The sequence below is a fragment of the Leptosomus discolor genome, chromosome 1 (assembly GCF_034619465.1).
Source record: "Leptosomus discolor isolate bLepDis1 chromosome 1, bLepDis1.hap2, whole genome shotgun sequence".
In the NCBI taxonomy this organism is placed as follows: Eukaryota; Metazoa; Chordata; class Aves; order Leptosomiformes; family Leptosomidae; genus Leptosomus; species Leptosomus discolor.
The window spans coordinates 205,564,966-205,586,046 of record NC_141391.1 but is presented as its reverse complement, the minus strand read 5'-3'; the positions used below and the strand labels follow the sequence as shown (position 1 = coordinate 205,586,046).

Sequence of the window (21,081 nt, the reverse complement as noted above, 5' to 3'; positions counted from 1 at the left end):
TCTGTACAGCAGGCCACGGAATCCAAGCAAGTTTTCCTAAGCAACACAAACCTGTACTTTCTAGGAATACGTTAGGCAGACACGAATATTCCTCCTCAGCCCGCTTTTCCCCCAAAAGAAATCCCCAAATTGTAAATCTCCTCCAACTTCAGAATATGAAGTAGGAAATAAATTATACAACAGGAGTTGAAGTAACACTCTGAAAGCAGACACTTGCTCAAGCAAGTAGGCAGTAACACCAGGCTCAATTTGTAACCTGCACTGAATGTTCAAACCAGCCAGGATTCTAATTATCCTAGGAAGACCTATATTTTATCTCAACATTTGCATACTGTTAAGAGGCACACTTGACTTCTGCTATCACTTACGAATCAAAGAAAGATTGACGAGCATTTACAAATGCTGAGCCTTGTTGAAAGACCAAGAGAGAAAGACTGAAAGAATCCTTTATTGCAGGCTCATGAATAGCAACACAGGCCAATGAATCTCCCAGCTTTGTCAGAAGCAACACATAAGTAAGGACGGAGAACAAGCTGAAACCTTTAAGAGAGCCTCTAGTTTATTTTCACATCTAGAAAGCAATTAGCAGAGTCAATGGTGAAACGTTTCCAGACAAAAGCAACAATAGAAGTGTCCTGTGACCTTCTCCAGCAACAGCCACAAGCAAATCATACCTGAAGCGACTGCAAATGCAATGTAAATGCAGCTAATAAAGACCTGAAATAAATTAAACATAACTATTTCCCTTTTAGAAATCACAGTACTGTAACAAAACCAGTGTACAGCCTGAGGCAAGCAAAGAACAGTTTAGAACCCAAATTTAAATGTACAAATTCTTAGTTTTCCTCCCTCAAAGCCCACAGAATAGATAAGCAATAGATGGTAGCATTCTAAAAAAAGCATAAATAAATATTGAAATAAAGACAAAACATAATACAATTTAAAAAATATGTCCACATTAGAGTCATTCCATGGATTAACACTTGATCTTAATTCTCAGTTCAAACGTTTTCCGTTTATGAGTAAAAATAAGCGTTTTTCCAGTCTGGCTGGCAGAACTCAAACACAATTCTCAAACAAAATTCTGCAGATTATTCTCCTCAAAGATGGATATCCCATTTCACAGCTTTCAACGGGATGCAGAGATAAAAATCAACCGAATTATTTTAAGACTGAGTTTACCACAAGATCTATTGCAACCTAGCTATGCTGTCTCCGCAAAGCCAGTAAATTTAGAAGTATCCAAAAGTCATTATAGTCAATGAAGGCGATTAAAATATGCCTGTGGCACAGACATCTAACAAGGAAGGTCAAGTGTAATTCTCCAAGTAGCCTCCATATGAACTGCTGCCACCATATGACGCTGCCCAACAAAGCTGACGCTGTTCAATACAGGCTAGAGCTCTTTGGGACTTTCCAAAATGCCACAGACCAGTATCTCTGAGTGTCTTCTCCAATATATCAATCTCCTTCAGCCATATGTAATTTCAGTCCAAATCTCATTTTCTCAACCAAGAAATGTGAAAATTTTTCACAAAAATCCTGCTTTAAAAAAAATGCCCCCAACATTAAGCAATTTACAATCTGTATGTCGTCGAAAAAACAACCAGTAAGTGAGGTTGGCAAGGGAAAACAAGACAAAACTTGTTTTGTTGAACTTGGAACGCTCTTACACAGCTTTTTTGATGCTTACCAGAGCAGCTACTACTGATCCAAAACCTTAAGTCTTCACTTCATTTGTAGGGCAACAGCATCTCAAAGTAGTAAAAGGTAAAGAGGTGTTTATACTAATCTTTCCATGTCTACAGAATATTCTGCAATTAGCTTTCACCAATACTACTCCAAACAAATTAAAGAAAAAAAAAAAAAGGCTCAAGCAGCCTTCTTGAGCTGCTGAGGGAACAGGATGAAATGAGTCTCCAGGGAAATAATGTAACCCAAATGGTCAGCGACCAGGACAAGAGAACATTGAGTACCACCAGATATTACCTCCATATGTCACAGCATTGCAATTGGCACTGGAATAGTTTCAACTTACACAATGATGAAAAACTGCAGCTTCAGAAAAGCAATTAACAAATTTAAGTTTCATATGCTAATGAGAGGATAATTTGAGTTCAAAGTAAGGTGAAAGGGTAATCTGACTCAAACAGCGAAGCCAAGTTTTAATAAAAAGGTCTTCATTCTAAAAAAACAACATGTAAGACGTACCAGTGACTAGAAGCTAAAGTCTGACATCTCTAGTCCACGAATGATCACACTACAGTTCCTTTTTTTTGTAAACAAAGGCACAAGTTAGTCACAGGAACAACTTACCAAATAGCGTGGTCCCTTATTGGAACTTTTTCCACAAGGGTGTGGGTATTTTGCTTTGGGGTGGGTTTGCGGTTGGCTGGGTGGGGGGCGCATTTTTAAATAAGTCCTAGTCTAAATAAAAGGTTCATTTAAAAAAAATATATACACAGCGTATGTTCCGCAGGAAATGACAAAAACGTTTATAATAATCCTCTCAAAACTCATCAACACTATCTAATATTTTACTGTGCAGCCACCCAAGCATATTTACATTTCAGCACCTACTTTTCCATTTTAGTAGATATTAAAAAATAGCATACCAGCAATATCAACTTCAGTTTTATTTAAACTGAGTTATTTGCTCTCTCCCTTTTAACAAAGTTGTTCTGGCACAGGATAATCAAAAGATTAGTCAGGTACTGAATATGAGGATTTGTCTATAACGTTTCATGTGTTTGCTGGGGAGTGATTTTTTTTTATCATTGGATTAAAACAGCCACAATAGTGACTGCTCTACATTGAAAAGGAAGAAAATATCAAATCTTAAAAATTGGTATCCTAATTCTTCCAGTGGGAGAAAGAATCAATCATGATGCCACAAATCACATCTGAAGTGACAGAAAAGAATATTTAATACCATGTAACATACCAAAAAAAAAAAAAAATGCAGTGAAACAACTCTCTCTGGGAAAATACCGGTTCCTCTGCTACAGACTTAAGTTAACACTTTCTGTTTTATCAGCACATCACTCATACCAAAATCCTTAAAATCATTCAAAACCCTATGCAATGCAGTAGCTCTCAACTTGCCCAGAGCACAGATGACTGATGTCTTCATTTCTACTAATTATATTGTATTGAGACATCCGATAACTATTTCCCCTTAGCCCAATGCTTACTACTGCTGCATCAGCTCCCTTGTGACACTCAACACTCAAAGAAATTGTTCATTTGATGAATTTTAGGGACTAGCTCCAAAGAGCAAATGATATATTCAGGTCTCTCCACATTAATCCATCTTTTCCACTTTTTTTTTTACTACTATGTTAGGGACAATTATGACTAAAACACAGTAATTATTACTTACAAACATTATTGTAGCACACCAGCCCTTAGAGTCTTCTCACATCATTGCTCATTGTACTACATGCTCTTCCAGTACACACACAGACTTCCTATTCCTTTACATACCCCTAAATACACTAAAACCAAGAGCCAAGAGTTTGAAGTCATTTGTATCCCAGAGTAAAGATGGAAGAACTCTGTATCTTTTTATGAAGTTTTTCCCCTATCAAAATGTACTTTTGCTTCATGTGCTTTTGACAGAGAAATACACTGCACAGAAAATAACTGGTCACAGATGAAGAGTTTGTACGTGCTCCCTACTAGGCTTAAAAAAAAAAAAAATTAAATTCCAAGCACAGTAGGAATCAGCTATGGAAAGTCCAGTAAGAATTAGGCTCACTCCTCAACTTTCAAGCTCTACTGCCTGAAGCAAAAAGTCTTTCTTTTTTTTTTTTCTTTTTTTTTTTTTCTTTTTTAACTTTTGTGGTCGGTTGACCCTGGCTGGACATCAAGTGCCCACCAAAATCACTCTATCACTTACCTCCTCAGCTGGACAGGGGAGAGAAAATTCCATGAAAGGCTCAGGGGTGAAGGACAGGGAGAGATCACTCGCCAATTACTGTCACGGGCAAAATAGTCTCAACTTGGGGAAATCAGTTTCATTTATTACCAATCAAATCAGAGTAGGGTAATGAGAAACAAAAAATAAATCTTAAAAACACTTCCCCCCCCACCCCTCCCTGCTTTCTGGGCTCAACTTCACTCCCAATTTTCTCTACCTCCTCCCCACCAGTGGCACTGGGGACAGTGAACAGGGGTTGTGGTCAGTTCATCACACATTATCTCTGCCACTCCCTCCTCCTCAGGGGAGGACTCCTCACACTCTTCCCCTGCTTCAGCGTGGGTTCCCTCCCACAGGAGACAGCTCTCCACAGTTTTCCAGTGTGAGTCCTTCCCATGGGCTGCAGTTCTTCACGAACTGCTCCAGTGTGGGACCCTTCTATGGGGTCACAAGTCCTGCCAGGAAACCTGCTCCAGTGTGGGCTCCTCTCTCCACGGGTCTGCAGGTCCTGCCAGGAGCCTGTTCCAGTGTGGGCTTTCCATGGGGTCACAGCCTCCTTTGGCAGCCTCAGCCTGCTCCAGCGTGGGGTGCTCCACAGGTTGCAGGTGGATATCTGCTCCACCATGGACCTCCATGGGCTGCAAGGGGACAGCCTGCCTCACTATGGTCTTCACCACATGCCGCAGGGGAATCGCTGATCTGGCACCTGGAGCACCTCCTCCCTCTCCTTCTGCACTGACCTTGGTGTCTGCAGAGTTGTTTCTCTCACATGTTCTCACTCCTCTCTCCAGCAGCAATTGCCATTGTGCACCAGTTCCCCCCTCTTCTTAAATCCATTATCCCAGAGGCGCTAGCACTGTTGCTGATGGGCTTGGCCTTGGCCAGCAGTGGGTCTATCTTGGAGGCAGCTGGCACTGGCTCTATCAGACACGGGGAAGCCTCTAGCAGCTTCTCACAGAAGACACCTCTATAGCCACCCTGCTACCAAAACCTTGCCATGCAAACCCAACACACCTCCACTAAATATGCCAATGCCATATGTATACTCTTCTAAAACACAGAGATCTGTAGGAATAAATATCCCTGTTTGGAGGAAATACAACACCCAAGGAACGAAGACACTTCTAGATGTCTGATTCAAGTTCACAATATCAAGTCACCACAAAGTCCATATTCGTTGGTTTTAATGTCATAGAAACAGTACAGTCATGAATGAAATGTAGCAAGAGCAACAGCAGTACATTAAAACTAGTGCTAGACACAGACAGGAAGAATTCCATTACAGAATTCCTAAATGGCATGTGAAGAATGTTTTCACTTTTACAGTGAATCCACATGATCATTAATGCATTAATCCAGGGTGATATGCTTACTTCCTCTTCAAATCCAAAAGCTTCTACTTTTTCTGGATGTTGGGTTAAGCACATAAACAAAGGAAATGGAATACATACTGTATTTATAAGGTAAACAGCCTTTACAACTAAAGGCTACAGTAAAAGTTTTCTGTTTCCTAACTAGGCAGATACCGTCTCATAACGACTGTAGTGATTCCCTAAGTAGTAAATAACGGAACACAAATTCACAGACCACACCACTGACCACACCATTCAGATTTCAGAAATTTAACCAGATCTTTGCCTCTATTACAAGCTTTCTACAGACAAAAAGGAAAACCAAGTGCACAGAGAATGAGTCAAGTGGGAAATGCTCTGTGGGGGATGATGCGCAACGTGGTCACTGTCACAACGTGAAATCTGCACCCTGAGGCCGACTCGAGCAAGTCCATTTCAGCACTGAAAGAGGCAAGCTTTGCAACCCTCTCAGATGCCAAAAGCTGCAGCTGCTTTGCATCAGTTTTCCAGATGGTAACCCACATTAGTGGTCAGTCATAGATCATGTTCAAAGTAGTCTGCCTCTCTCTCCTCCCTTTGATTTAAGGGCTGTCACTGCACTTCAGGCAAAATATTTACAAACTACTGCTAACGGACACCATCAATACAGTTAACACCAACAGTATTGTAACTGAAGGGAAGGGGGAGAAGGGAGTACAAGAACATCAGTCACCATTCCTTCCATCGGCAAATACCCATAAAATTAAAACCTCAAGAAGCCATGTTTATCTGGTTTGCAGATACATGAAGTATGTTTAACACCACCCTGTTAACGGTTTTGACACCTGCACTTTTGTTAAGTTACACAAGGTACATTGGAGAGCAGGCTTCCTGACTTAATGAACATGACAACAGCCATATAGTATTTTTGAGACACCCCCCACCCCACCCCCCCAAAAAAAGTCATGATAGTTTTCTCATTCCAATAATCAGGAATATTTGGCTGACATCCCTTTCAGTAATTAAAGTTTAAAATCCAATATATGACGAAAGAAATCCCCTTACCAGGAAAGAACATTTCCCCAAGTCCTCCAGTGAATGGGAAGGAGGACAGACCCCTTCCAAAACCAAAACACTTCCACGAAAATTCAATTTAATCTTTCCAATTCCTCTAATCTTTGCACTTCTAAAGGAGACCTTCTACATGCAGAACTGAACAAGCCAAGTTTACGCGCAAGCACTGGGGAGTTGCATCAGAAATTAGTAGTGGAGAATGTGACAGCTGCAAACAAGGCCTCTACAAGAGGTTTCAGATCTGATGTTTCAGCCCACTGACCTTTTTTCAACTAAGAAATATGATTTATTATTCTACTGTCAGAATAAGTTTCTGCTGTGTAAATTACACACAAAGCTGGATTCTGGGGTACAGAAGGGGCTTGCTTTGTTCTCCAGCTTAGAAAGGGAAATACTTTGCCTAGCAAAGCCGCATGGTTATTTCACAGAAACAGAAAGGGGACAGTGTCTCTCAGGAGAAAGAAACAGTGCTCCAAATTCATCTCAACATTGGATGCTTATGTTAATGTCACTATCAGCTCTCAAAACTAAACTGCATATAAATCTCAAACATCCAAAGAAATTTCAGAAGTCCCTCTTCCTCTTGTATACCACACTCAGAACCCTAAACACCTTCTAGACATTGCTGATTACAGTGGGGTATCTAAATAGAAATATATTACAGAATTTACAAGAGTGATCAAGAGACCTCACATGACTGCAAAATTCAAGGAGTTTGGCAGGAGGAAGTGAGTCAAGCCACACAGTACAAAAAATAAAAGCCCCAAAGGAAACAGAAGTAAACAGAAGAAGGAAATGTTTAGCAGAAAAAAAAGACAACCAACTAGCAAGATGCACGGTCCCAGCTCTGAAGAACGGGAAAAGAAGATAATTCAAAATTTTCTCCAACCTACTTCAGTAAGTCAGACAACGACAGGAGCATCCCACCAGATGCAAACCAAACTTCACAAGCCTAAAGAAGTGCAATTTCTTGAAAGCTTAAAACCCAGAACTGTCACGCAACCCAAAGCAACAAAATTATCAGAAGAATCACTAGTAAATACCCACCTGAAACCTAATCCACATTATCCTTCAAAGACAGCAGGAGAAAGAAAGGAAGAAGAAAGAAAAAAAAAAAAAAAAAAGACGAGCAGTAAAAACAAGAGCTACCATACCATGCTCAGCTTTCTTACTTCATACGGGGAATCCCCATCTGCAAGTTAAAAATACCAGTCTCATTTTGTAATTGCTTGCATACTAAGGTAATTGTACCAGCAAATGGATCATTGAAGGGAAAAAATGGAGGGAAAGGGAAATTTTATGCAGAAACAGGAAGAAAAACAGAAAATACAGTTCATACATCTGGATCGCACCTTAGAGCAAGTCTGTGGACCAAAACAAAAATCTTTGGGCAGGTTTCATCGCAGAAGTGGGGAGTGGCTGGGCTGAGCTGAGCTTTGCACTGTTAAGAAAACAATTTCAACTATGAACTGCTAGAGCAGAGTATCAGTTAAATGACTAACTGAATCAGTATAGTCATAAACCAAACAGCCACCACTTCCGTCAGATTCACACCACGTTTTAAAAGAACAATAGCTACACAACTTAGAACGCACTATCAGAACGTCTTGACAAGTGAAATTTAAGGTTATTTTAAACAGCCTAAACCTCATATCTGCAAGATAAATCATGCATATCGCAAAATGTTCTTCCACGTTCTCTGCATGCTAGCTCATCTCAGAAGGGCTCACTCCATTCATTTAATTGAAACTCTAAGGCCTGGTTGTGCCTGCAAGTTAAAGGTCTTTCCAATGAATTAGAAGACCAGAGCAATCTGTAAGTTAACACTTTTTCAAGGAACAAAATACAAACATTTTAAACAGCTTTAAATACACCATCCATCTTGGCTATAACCAAGCTTAACATCTTTCTAATACCGAAGAAAGATGCCTCAAAACTCGGCTCTCTTACCTAGTAATCACTATTGCAAGCACCGGACAAACATCAGCTCCTATAATCAGCTTTTGAGTCATAGGTGAAAAACCTTCTCACGATTTCCTCCTCACTGTCAACATGCCTTATCATCATCACAGCAATTAAACTGGAATTAGGAAGATGCTATAAAGTCCTATGATGACAGTTTTCCAAGTCCAGATCTCATTCATTCACTCCGCATCACTGCAAACCCCGATTCCCTGCATGATCTTGTCTACACCACAATCCCAGCAATCCGATGAGACAAATTTTGCCCTTCTTGCCCCTGATCTCACTAGCTTAATTCCTCATCTTCTCCAGTACTAAGGTCTGTGCAGGTCCTCCCTCTCTGATGAGCAGCGGAACTCCTCCCAATTCATAGACATTGGCACCCTTATCAGCACAATGTTCAACTGGGAGTTCCACTCCACCCCATGTGCCCACATGCAATGCATTTCCACTTTGGCTGCGAAAAGGAGGATGGAGTTTTTCCATCTTCAGAGCCTCAAAAAAAAAAAAAAAAATCAAGGCAATCTCACCCATTCTACCTGCTTATCTTTTGTTAATCTTGCCTCTTTTGGAGACTTTTGCACCTCTAGTCTCGTCATCTGCACCATTTTCTTTCTGGTAGGTGCAACACCAATATGTGTATCAGTTCCAAATGCTACGAGAGAAAAAAATCAATACTGTTCATTCCAGGTTGCTGCTCATTTTCCATAGCACCAAAAGCAAAAAGGTTGACTAACTGCAGACTACAGGAAAAGGAGACTGCACTTGCCTGCATTAGGCTGCTTTTCAGAAAGTATTACCAGCTGCACATATGACAGATTCTATAAAATATTATTACACTTAAAGGTGCATATTTTACTCCTGCTTCTACACTCTGTGTGTAAGACTCTCAGGTTTTTTTATTATACAAATTCCTCTAAATTCACCCTGATGTTGTGTCTGTAGGCTGCCCAAATTTTTCACTCTCCTTCTATTCTGCCCTTCCTCCAACCTTGGCTTTTCTACAGCACCTATGTCTTTTGCCCCAAAACAAGATCAGAATCACTTGCCTCTTACACAGCTATTGCTATTTCCTCCCTCTTACATGTCAATATCTCAAATTCACTCATTCCACAGTCACTCATTCACTTCTGCAACCAGAGTCCCTATAGTATCTTCTTCTAGTCAATGCCATAGTCCCAGTAATCCCAGTGCATAAATCCTGCCTATTCCACCCTCCCACGCTAATACATCATTCTTAGTTCTCCTCTGTACTTAGGATTCTGCATGTGTCCCCCCATCACTCTTTTCTCCCTGCATCACAAGTGCACTTCTCTCCTCTCCTCTCTGAAAAGTAAATTATTTACAGGATTAACAGCACAAACCTGTTCTTTAATCTACATTCAAATACAGAACCACTTTAAAAAGGCTGGCTGCTCTCAACAGGAGACTCAGTGCATCCCTCACTTTCTTACAGCCTTCTCTGCAAAAATATACAATTTAATGAACATAGAGTTTTCCATTTATATAGAAAATTATGCCACAAAATTTTAGCTATAGAAACCACTTCCTCTGAACAAAAATCTGGCAATCCAAACAGGCATCACTTGCCTCGAAAAATGTTATTTGTTGCCTGTACTTCTGTTTTCAAGAAACAAATGAGAGGTAGAGAGATCTGTTCTGAAGAAACAGCAACTAAAAAGTCAAGTACTTTTGTCCGTCAGTATGTAAGTTCTGAGAAAATATCCTTTCCAGATACAAGGTGCAGAATTTCATCTTTAAAGACAAATCACTGCTTCCAGGAGGGCGCAATTAACATTATTCAGTTGACACCACCAGTGCCATCATTTCTTTCACCAATGTGCAAAAAACCCATTTAATCCTGTTATTGTAATATTACTCTCAAATATTTATTAACATGATTGGGTAATGCTGGTAGGACACTATGACAATTTAAGTGACTATGGACAGAGCACTGGAACAGGCTGCCCAGGGAGATTGTAGACTCTCCCTCCCTGGAGACACTCAAACCCTGTGTGACCTGCTCTAGGTGACCCTGCTTTAAGAAGGGGGGTTGGACTCTATGATCTCCAGAGGTCCCTTCCAGTCCCTAACATTCTGTAATTATTCCCATAGCTTTGCTAGAAAGATATTGGGTGAGTTTCTTAGCGGCTCTCCTTGAGGATAAGAAGGCTTCAGCAACATCAAACATGTACCAAGTATCATTTCTGAAGACTTTCCCTAAATCATTTTTTGGACAGGAACAATGAAAAAAAAAAAAACTGAAAGTACTGAAATGACATACTTAAAGCCGACTTGTACACCAGCAATTGAGATCCCCAAACCAAAATGATATGTGCAACATGCTGACCAAAAACAACCAGAAAATAAAAAAAATACTCAAGGGTAAAGTGAATCAGGGACTAAGATAATAGTGTCCATCAGGGGAAAATGCAGTAAGGCAGTCAGACAACAATCAACAGACAAAAAGGCATGTTGGTAAGTGTTCTCTACAAGCTTGGCTCATCCAGTAAGTACAGGTACAGACCACAATCAAAGTAACCTAAGCCTACATAACAGCTTCAATTTGTCTTTCCTTTGAAATAAAGGAAACTTGCTTAAATTAGATAATGGTGCGATCATTTCATGTTCTTCATATTTCAATGTAAATGCAAAAGCATCAACATCTGGTTTCAGTTCACTGGAGACGGGAAAGCGTACACTGGAAATAAAAGCTATGTTCTTGTATTATATTCGTATATTCATGTATTGCCTTTTATTTCCTAAGCATCTACTGTTGATCACAGTCAGCAAGAATCTAGCCTAGTATCTTGCCTCACCTGGTATGGCCATTTTTGTCCAGCCCCATTAGTAAACTAACCCAGCACTCCTCCCTTCTCCTGAACGCCTCAAGCATTTCTTGGAAGATTTTAGCCTAGCGATCTTCAGCAAATAAAGCAAACCTGAAGCAGCAACTAAATGAGACATAACAAGTTTAAATATCTAAATTTTAACCACATGCTCCTCAGTACTCGATGACAGCCTGTAAAAATTAACAGCCTAATAAAAGAGATCATTCGGGATTCAATTTTAAAATTGGGGGTGGGGTGTAACATGTCTTCTCCGGTTCACCCCCCCCAAGAATGACAGAAACTCATTTTGTTCGCAGACCTCTAGTAAATTGCGAGGCACCCTTATTTCCCTAATAGGTAAGAAAACCTAAGGCCTCTGGCAGCTTCTAGCTGACGCCATCGCCAATTCCACACCCCCTTTTTTGACAGGATTGACGGCAGACTAAGCCGCCACTGCCTTCTCCACCAACTTACACAACGCCAGCGGTCTCCTACAGGGTCTAGCACGCAGTCCCCAAACCGAGCTACTCCCGGCCCTGGGGAGGGCAGGGGGGAGGGGGCGGACAGGTAGGGCCCCCGAGAAGCGGCGCTGCCCCGGGGCCAGCGTGCTGAGGCGGGGCGGGGGCAGGCAGCCATTCTAACGGCTCGACCCGAGCATCACAACCATTTCCTGCTCCCGCACGGCAGCTACAGCTGCCCCGGGCACCTTCACGTACAGCACCGTACCCACCCCGCCCAGCCCGGGCCTGCTGCCCCTTTCGGATGTCCCCCAGCCCTCCCCACCCCGCCTCCCCCAGGCTGCGGGCTGCCAGCGATCCCCCGCGGGCCGCGCACAGCCCCAGCGCCCGCCCCTCACCTTTCGGCAGCAGCAGCTTCACCTCTCCGTTCTCCTCCCGGCCTGCCGCGCTCAGGCCCCCGCCGCCATCTCCCACCGCCGCGACCACGGGCAGGGTCCCGTGCTTCCTCCTCTCCTTGTCCCGCTTTTCCTTGGGCCTCTTCGGCTTGGCGCTCCCGCCGCCAGCGCCGGCCGCCCCGCCGCTACCGCAGCCTCCCGTCTCGACGGCCAGGGCCAGGCGGTGCTGGTGGTGGCGGTGCTGGTGCTGCTGGTAAGAAGAGGAGGGGGAGGCGGACGATGGCAGCAAAACGGCGGGCGACAGCAGCTTCCGGGGCAGCGGAGAAGGGAAAGCGAAGCCCCCCGCGCTCCCGGAGGGGCCAGAAGGGAGGGCGGGGAAGCCCCACGCCGCGGGGTTGCTGTAGCTCGGCACGACCGCTGGCAGAGGCAGCGACTGCTTGCCGCTCCCACCGTTGCCACCGCCACCACCGCCCCCTTCACCGTTGACGCGCTTAGTGCCCTTCAGGCTCCTCTCATCGGCTCCCTTCATCTTCTTGGCGGCTGGCTGGGACCCACGGGAAACCTTCGTGTCCGGGGCCGGCCTAGCGCCGAACGGCTCCTGCTCGGGCGACGCCGCGCCACGAACAGGACTCAGCGGCTCCGCCATTTTGGGCTCCTGCTTCTATTTACTCTCGGCTCGCCTCAACCGACAGAACCGGGAGGGGCGGAGGGGCGCCCCCGCCTCGCCCAATGGGCAGGGGAGGCGCCGGAGAGACAGGGGGATCGGCCAATCGCAGGGCTAGGGAGAGGCGGGTTCTCAGGGGATTGGGGGCGGCGGGCTCGGCTGAGTGCGCAGTCGGAGAGTGGGGGTGAGGGGAGGGGGCGTCGCTGTCGGGGCGGGCGCAGCTGCTTGGGGACGGGGACGAGGACGGGGACGGGGACGGGGACGGGGACGGGGACGAGGGCGAGGCGGGGCGGATCTCATCTCAGTTCGACTCAGGCCTGGGCCCGGGTGCGGCGGGGAGTGCCACTGGCGTCGGGCGCGTTCCGCCAGGCGGGTCAGGGCGGGCAGCCGCCCCGAGCGATGGCGGGAGGGGCCGGGCAGCGGCAGCCGAAGGGGGAGGCCCGGCCCTGAGGGCCCACGTCCCCGGGAGCCGCTTCTTCAGGATGCGGGTGGTCGGGCTGTGGCTCGTTACGGCGGGTCCTGGAGGCACTGGCCAGCCGGGAGCTGGTTTTCTTTGATTTTTCAGGTTTCGGGCGTCCCCGCTGCCGCCTGGCGCTGTTGGCTGCAGGGAGGGCCGAGGAGATCTCTGCAGCCCCGCGGGCTGTTCGCTGAGAAGGGCTGTTTAGAGGCGGGGGAGTTTGGAATAGCCCTTTCGCCGCGGGTTGCCCGGCGGCAGCCCGGGAGGGGCTGCAGGCGGTCCCTGAGGCAGAGGCAGCCGCGCTCAGGGCGAGCCGGCTGTCCTGGGGCTGCGGGGCTCGGTTCAGGTCGGCGTTTGGGTACGAGGGGTCGCAGCGGCGTTTCTGGCCGAATCCGAGTTTTTCCACACTCTTCCAGGTTATCGGAGGGAGTGAGCTGGAGGCTCTTGTGGGCCTGACGGGGGGAAGGCCAGCGCTGCCAAGGTTTGCTGCTGCGTGAGCTGCCGTCCCACCGGAGCAGCCGGGTGTCGTTCTCACTGGCAAGGTCACAGCAAGCTGTCACACCGGCGGCTGCGCTTCAGGAAAGAGCTTGCGCTGCTGCTTCCCCCCAGGGAAAAGGCAGCGGTGGCCTGTAACGTGGAGTTTATTAATAGTCACAAATAGGAGCCCCCCCCATCCACAGCTGCCGTAGCCACTGTTCAGGTACAGACTGGAATTCTCCCGAAGACCTAGTGTGAGTGGGAAGCCGTCCCACAGATGCGCAGAAGGTGAGGAGCCCTTGACTCCTGGAGGGTTTGCACTGCCCATCTCCTACTCGGGTCACACCTGCAAGTCTCCTTGCAGCAGTGGAAAGAACAGTGTGGCTGCCACATTGAACTTTCTCTGGCAGACTGCTGCCAAATCAAATTGCTCTGTGGAGTTTTGTATATGATGTATTAGCAGACAAACAAGGTTTTGAGATTAGATTTTTTTTGCTTCACAAACCATTTGAGCCGCAACTGATCAGCCTCAGAATAAGCTTGCTCCTAGCACTCCGTGTGTCTCCTCCTGTGAAGCATTTTTTTGCAAATTGTGAACCAGGCTGAATTTTGTTCAGTGTTCGTCTCGGCAGCAGTGAAGAATAAATTGTCTGTAACCAGCCAGCTCTGCTTAAAGGATTTTTCCTCAGGTCATTCAAGTTTCACTACTGTCAGAGCGTAACCACAAATTGTATTTCTGAGCACGATGGGGAAAATGGCCACTGCATCAAAGCACAGGAGGAACATTTCACAGCACGCGTTTGAGCAGTAGTCAACTAACATCCAATCCCAGACTGAAATCCAGGTACAAATCAACCTGTACGTACGTAGGCTAGTAGAACTAGAATGGGCCTATGAGTATGAAGGTCATCTTCAGCTTCCTCAGAAATGTATTACCTGTATCCGTAGGTCAGAAAAACCTATGCATTTCAATACCTCTAGAATGAGAAATTTTAGGTACTTCATGGCACTGTCTCAACCTTGCAGGCTTTACAACCCAGTTCATCTATGCTGGTACGAGTACCAAATCAACAGTATATTAAGCTCATTCAATAAATTTATATTTCAGGTAGGCCACCACTATATTTTCACGCTCTCACTTTCAGGGGCTTTGAAAGACACAAGACCAGCGTTTGCCAAGGGCCTTGACCTTTAACTACAGTAGATGCTGGGGTGTGCTTTCAGCCCAAGAAACTTGACCACAACCTCTGTGAAATGCCAAAATTGCCTAGGAGTACAACATCACTTCTCTCCACACAGCAGGCTTAGCCAGATTTACTGGGCTAATTAGGCTAGATAGCTATATAAATAGCTTAATATCTTCAAATGTGCTCTTCCATTAAGTAGTTAATAATTAAGACAAATCTTCATATTTCTGGACATGCTGGATGTGTAAAAAATGCATTGAATCATAATGCAGCATATTAATGTGAAAACAGATAGGGAGGTGAAACTGGTGGGAGGGGGAATCATAGCCCAAAACTAGATGTAAAAACTGACATGTAAACTAATAAATGTGCAGCAAACTTTAACAAACAGCTGATAATATGATACTAAACTTGAGTCAAGCTATTGTTTCCGTTGCTTTTTGAAGTAGTATATCATGCTTGTAAGCATAAGCCAAGTTTTTATTAGTGAATTCTTTCGAAAATTCAACTGGAGCAAGATGACAGAGTACATATTAGGTGTAATTGTTGGAAAGCAGCGTGGCTCGTGTTTGGAGGTTTTCTGCTGCTATCTCATACCTGTTTGTCAGCAAGGGAAATTATAGGCGCTTGAAATTCAGAAGCCAGCTCTGTTTCAGATCCCACAATCCTGCTGCTGCGTGGCTGCCAGCCTGGCGGGCACGTTAGAGGAGTAGGTGTTGTCCCTGTCAGTTGTTTTGTCACGAATCACACGGATGCATTAAAGTGCTACGCTGTACCTACGGTGAGCACGCATTCCAGAAATATTTAAACCAAATTACAGTGTGTCTTCCTTTGTACTGCTTTTTACTTTAATTAAACCTCTGGATGCTGGCGCATACACCACAGACAGACACCTGTGAGCGAGACACAGACAAAATGAGAAACACCAAAAATGCTCCAGAATAAAACGCATCTTTGAAAAAAAGGAGGTAAATGCCAGCAATATACCTTGCATGAAATAGAGGGTAGGATCCCAAATTTGTTCTGATGTTAACTGGAAAAGGTGGAATCGATATGCTTATAGTAAAACAATGCAATCTCAAGAAACACCGTCAAAACCATTGCCCCCTAAACCAAACTATTAAAGAGAAGTATAGTAGCGTTTCGTGTCACAACCGCAGTCCCCCGCAGTGACTGCACGGAGATTTATGAACTCAGAGAGCTTCTGTGGGGATCGGCCCTTGGTGGGGTGACTGCAGCACGGTACAGAAGCCAGAAACACAGAGACCAGAGAAGCTTCTCTTTTAGTGGAAGACTTTAAACTGGTTGTGGAAATGATATCGATATGCTTTTCTCTCTAATTTTGTATGCACTTGGGGAAATCTGTGAAGATTTTCTAGACGATGAAACTGCAAAAGAGGCAAAACCATAGCAGTAAAAATTCCAGGCACATATCAGTCCGGTATCCAGTGCAACTGAGGATAAGCTTACCAGAGTATTGGCCTGCTTATTACAAACATGCTGTCATTTGAATTAGAATAATTATGAAATGCTAATATAATTGGGTGTTAATCAAAACATTTCTTCAAATACCTATCTTGTTTCAGTAACTAAGGAAGCTAAACAAGTTATTGCGTATGCTTACCTAAACTTTGTCAAATTTCAGACGTCTCCTATGAAATAATCACCAAAGTGATGCTCCAGTACCTTACTCGGGTCTCCAAATAGAAATACAATTTTCAGAAACATTATTTAATCTCTTTATAGTTTCAACAGTTTGCTTTCTGTGCACTTACTTCCTTGGTTTGGCATCTGTTCAGTTCCTAATTCAAGCGTGGAAATAATTGTGCCAAGAGTAAATTGAAAACATTTGATAACACTTAGACATCTTTATGCTGGTCTTTGTCTGCCAAATTATCTAATGTAAATTTTTATGCTATTCATTTTTTCTTACAATTTAGTAAAAGTAAATTTTTTCACCTTTGGAAACAGAGGAGAAAACTAGCCTTCTTATGCGTGCAGAAGCTACTTACAAAGGTAGTTTCATCATGTAAAAGTGTGATTTATTTTAGAAAAGCCTTATTTTCCGTAGTCAAAGTTTTCAGAACAACCAGTGGCATATCCAAATTCTTCTGTAATTACCACTCAAACAATTGAACTAAATGAGACAGTCGGCACAAACTTGGTTTGTAACTGGGAGCTGCTGACAACGTGACAAGTTTTGCTGCAGGGGGTAAGAATTTCCACCCCCCGTTGTCCTTTGCAAGGGACTGTATCCCCACGCCAAAGCAACATGAATGTGCAGCCCAGCATCTTCAATTAAACAGGTGACAAAGCCGCATTGGTGCTAAAAAGCCTTTTTTTTTTTTTTTCACAGGAGCAGCTGATGTCTCTTTTCTGACCGCTCAGGGGTAGTGGGATAGACATTTGGAAGAGGGGCAGAGCAGACAACTGGGGACAGTGATGGTTTTTATTACACCGTTCATCTGCCAACACTTTGTAGAATCCATAAAAACCACAAAAGGGAGTTTACACTTCAGAGAGGGCCTACAATAATTGTTTCTTGTTTGATGTTTCTTCAAATAGCTACATGTTACTGTTCTAACAGCTCTTCACTCTCTACAACTTTTTTTTCTCACTCCTGTTTAACATGTGAAATGCCTTAGCTCCTGTGTTCCTTTTTTGAAATGTAATAACAATCACAGCAATGGAGCAATTTGGAAAGTATTGATATACACAATTTCAAATGATATCTTCTTGCAGTTGAAAAGATAACTTGCTTTGCTGTTGTCTTCACAGCATCCAAAAACTTTAGACTATTTGAAAGGTCCTTAGGATTTTTCAATACAAAAGGAACATAATTAATTACTAAAACCTGAGTGTGGAAGCAAGAGGATGCAAGTCAAGCAAAATCTATTTCCCTGCATTTGGGGGGGTGGGGGGGGTGGGGCAGGGGCAAGGGAAGTGGAAGTGGGTAAAAGTCTTACTCATTTTCTTATTTCAGTAAATATTCATTTAGAACTTAATTTTCTTCAAATGAAGCTGCTGGTTTGCAGCTCCTGACTTTTTACAGATGAACACCCTCCTCACTACCACTTGAGGTACCCGATTTCCCTTCTGTCTGCACAGATCTGTACAGACAGTTACACAAGCAGTTGTGTCTTTCATTTCCCTTAGAATCTACTACCATTATAGCTACCTTCACTGAAATTCCTTCAGAGTCCGACCGCTCTAAGATGTATTCACCAGATCCTATCTGCGTTTTTAAAGGTGCAGAGCCTAAACCTTCTTGCAGTGTGGGTACCACAGCTGCTAGAGCAAGACTGCAGCTGGCCCTGTCCTTGGCAGCCGTAGGAGAGGGGCTCCTTCTGCAGTCCGCGCTCTGCAGGGCTGTGCCTGGAAATCACCATCTTTGCCTCTGGTTGGTGCTCCGGCTGCGGGCCACTCCGGAGATCATGGAGAGAAGGACCTGCAAGTCATCTCCTTTGCTTAAGCAGGCACTGGGACCAGTATCATTGGCTATGACAGGGAGTTACAGTGGCCGCATTCCCAGGAATAAATAAGCTGAACTGCATCTGCCTGTGCTTAAAATAGCCCCATACCTCATCCTTTCTTCCGTATCAGCTTGGAAACTCTACAGAAGCCTTGCACCAGGAGAATCTGAGGGCTTCACAGCTGATTGTGGATCTAGTTTGGTATTGACTAAGGGCTTTTTCGTTCAAGTTTTAACATAATCTCTGTTATAGCAAAGCTGAATAATTCTGTAGATCCTAGTTTACCAAATGTCCTCATAGCACCATGTCCTTCAACCTAATAATTTGTTTTATTGACGCAGTGAAAATACCAAAATATTTTTGAAAGTTAGGATGTATTCAGAAGATCTTTTTAAAAAGTTGAACGTTACTTAGATTTTAATGAAGCTCTTCCCAATCAGTCTACAGGCATTAATGGTCCCTGTTACTTACAGACACTTGCATACACCTACATAACCTACCACCCCTTCCTTAGTCTTCTTTTAACTGTGAATGTAGATTTTCAAATCTTTGCATGTAAAGGGTAAAATTCATGCACAGTACAGGGCATAGTCCTTCAGTTACCAGTCTCTCTTGTCATATAGCCTAAACAGCTCTTTGTTTGTTCCTAAAGTGCAGTCCCTTTGCAGACAGTGGGGTGACAAAGGTAGAAGTTCATAAAATTAGTTTATTTGATACTAAAGGCATTTTTCTGCCCCTTCTTACTATTTCAAGTTGTTCCTCAGTTACAGCTCAGCTGAATTTAAACTTTGGTAGGAAAAACAATAAGGAGAATAGCTACCCCTGAGGAAAACTCGTATTTTAACTGAGCTTGTTTATAAGAAACGAATCATAGAATCACAGAATGGTTTGGGTTGGAAGGGACCTTAAAGATCATCTAGTTCCAACCCCCCCTGTGTACTAGAGAACCAAGAAGAAAAATGGTCAAAGCTGCAGGCAGGCATAGAATGCTATTAGAGGTAGCCAGCTGGGTTTGGGCTGTGACTTAGTGGTGAAGGAAAATCTTCTTCTCGGCCTGTGTTTTCAAAGGCCATTGTAGCTGCAATAAAGATGGAAAAAATTCATAGCAGACACTGCCTTTTTTGTGTGTGAATTAAGTCCTTTGTTCAACTGTAATACAAACAGTACAAAAAACCCCTGAACAAACCCTACCTACATGTACCATCAGGAGTAGTCAGCGTGGGTTCACCAAAGCTGTTGATCAGCTTGATAAATTGGAATGAACATGGTCCAATGAAGGGCCACAAAGATGATGAAGAGACTGGAACATCTGAGCATCTCTCCTGTGAGGGAAGGCTGAGAGAGCTGGGACTGCTCAGCCTGGAGAGGAGAAGGCTCAGGGGGATCTCATCCATGTCTACGAACAGCTGAAGGGAGGGTGCAGAGAGGACAGAGCCAGGCTCTTTCAGTGGGGGACAGGGACAGGACCAGAGGCAACAGGCACAGACTGAAACACAGGAGGTTCCCTCTGAACACCAGGAAACACCTTTTCGCTGTGAGTGTGTCCGAGCACTGGCACAGGCTGCCCAGGGAGGCTGCGGAGTCTCCAGCTACTCAAAAGCCATCGGGACTTGGGCCTGAGCAACCTGCTCTGGGTGGCCCTGCTTGAGCAGGGGGTTGGACCGGGCAACGTCCAGAGGTCCCTGCCCACCTCAGCCACCTGGGATTCTGTAATGTATGCATATATAGAGCTTGATGGGCAAAAGGATAATTATCTCTCTGACAGATAAGATGTACAGTAATTTGCATTTTTCCAAAATTCATTGTCCATTCTGAGAAAGTATTTGGATTATATTTCATGTCACATTTAAAATTGGAGCCTTTGCAGTGATTAAGGCCATGGGGTTACACATAACCTCACGCATTTTAATGTACCATGTCATGAACAGCGAGGTAAGAGTTGATCCAACTGCTGTCAGTTCTAAACTACACCCAACAAACCTGTTTAAATGATGTGAGACAGTGTCAAAAGCTTTGCTATAGTCGAGGCAGACAACGTCCACTGCTTTCCCCTTGTCCATCCAAACAGTCATGCCATCATAGAAGGCTATCAGGTTGGTCAGGCATGATTTCCCCTTGGTGAATCCATGCTGGCTGCTCCTGATAATCTTCTTTTCCTCCACATGCTTAGAGATAACAGCCAGAATGAGCTGTCCCATCACCTTTCCAGGGACAGAGGTGAGGCTGACTAGTCTGTAGTTTCCCAGATTCTCCTTCTTGCCCTTTTTGAAGACTGGAGTGACATTGGCTTTACTCCAGTCCTCAGGCACCTCTCCTGTCCTCCATGACCTGTCAAAGATGATGGAGATCAGCTTAGCAATAACAACTGCCAGCTCCCTCAGCACTCATGGGTCCATCCCATCGGGGCCCATGGATTTGTGAGTGTCCAGTCGGGCTAAGAGATCCCTAACCCAATACTCCTCAACCAAGGGACAGTCTTCCTTCCTCCACACTTCCTCCCCTACCTCCAGGGTCTGGGATTCCTGAGGACCAGCCTTAGCAGTAAAGACTGAAGCGAAGAAGGCATTCAGTAACTGCCTTCTCCGTATGCTCAGTCACCAGGGCACCTGCCTCGTTCAGCAGAGGGCCCACATTTTCCCTGGTCTTCCTTTTGCTACTGATGTACTTGAAGAATCCTTTCTTATTGTCTTTGATGTCCCTAGCCAGACTTAATTCCAAACGGGCCTTAGCCTTCATTGTTGCAACTCTGCCTACTCCGACAATATTTCTATATTCCTTCCAAGTGGCCAGTTCCTTTTTCCACGTGTTGTAAACTCCCTTCTTTCCTTTGAGTGTTTCCAGGAGCTCCTT

At 44.4% G+C, this 21,081-nt stretch overlaps 1 protein-coding gene across 1 annotated transcript in view; it reads right to left on the bottom strand.

Moving 5' to 3' along the window:
* Positions 1-12,619, bottom strand: part of RSBN1L (round spermatid basic protein 1 like) — a 54,238-nt gene extending 41,619 nt beyond the window's left edge. The window contains exon 1 of the mRNA XM_086480797.1: positions 11,977-12,619. Coding sequence (XP_086336923.1) covers positions 11,977-12,619 — 643 coding nt within the window. The remainder of the gene's footprint in view (positions 1-11,976) is intronic.
* Positions 12,620-21,081: the final 8,462 nt, after the last annotated feature.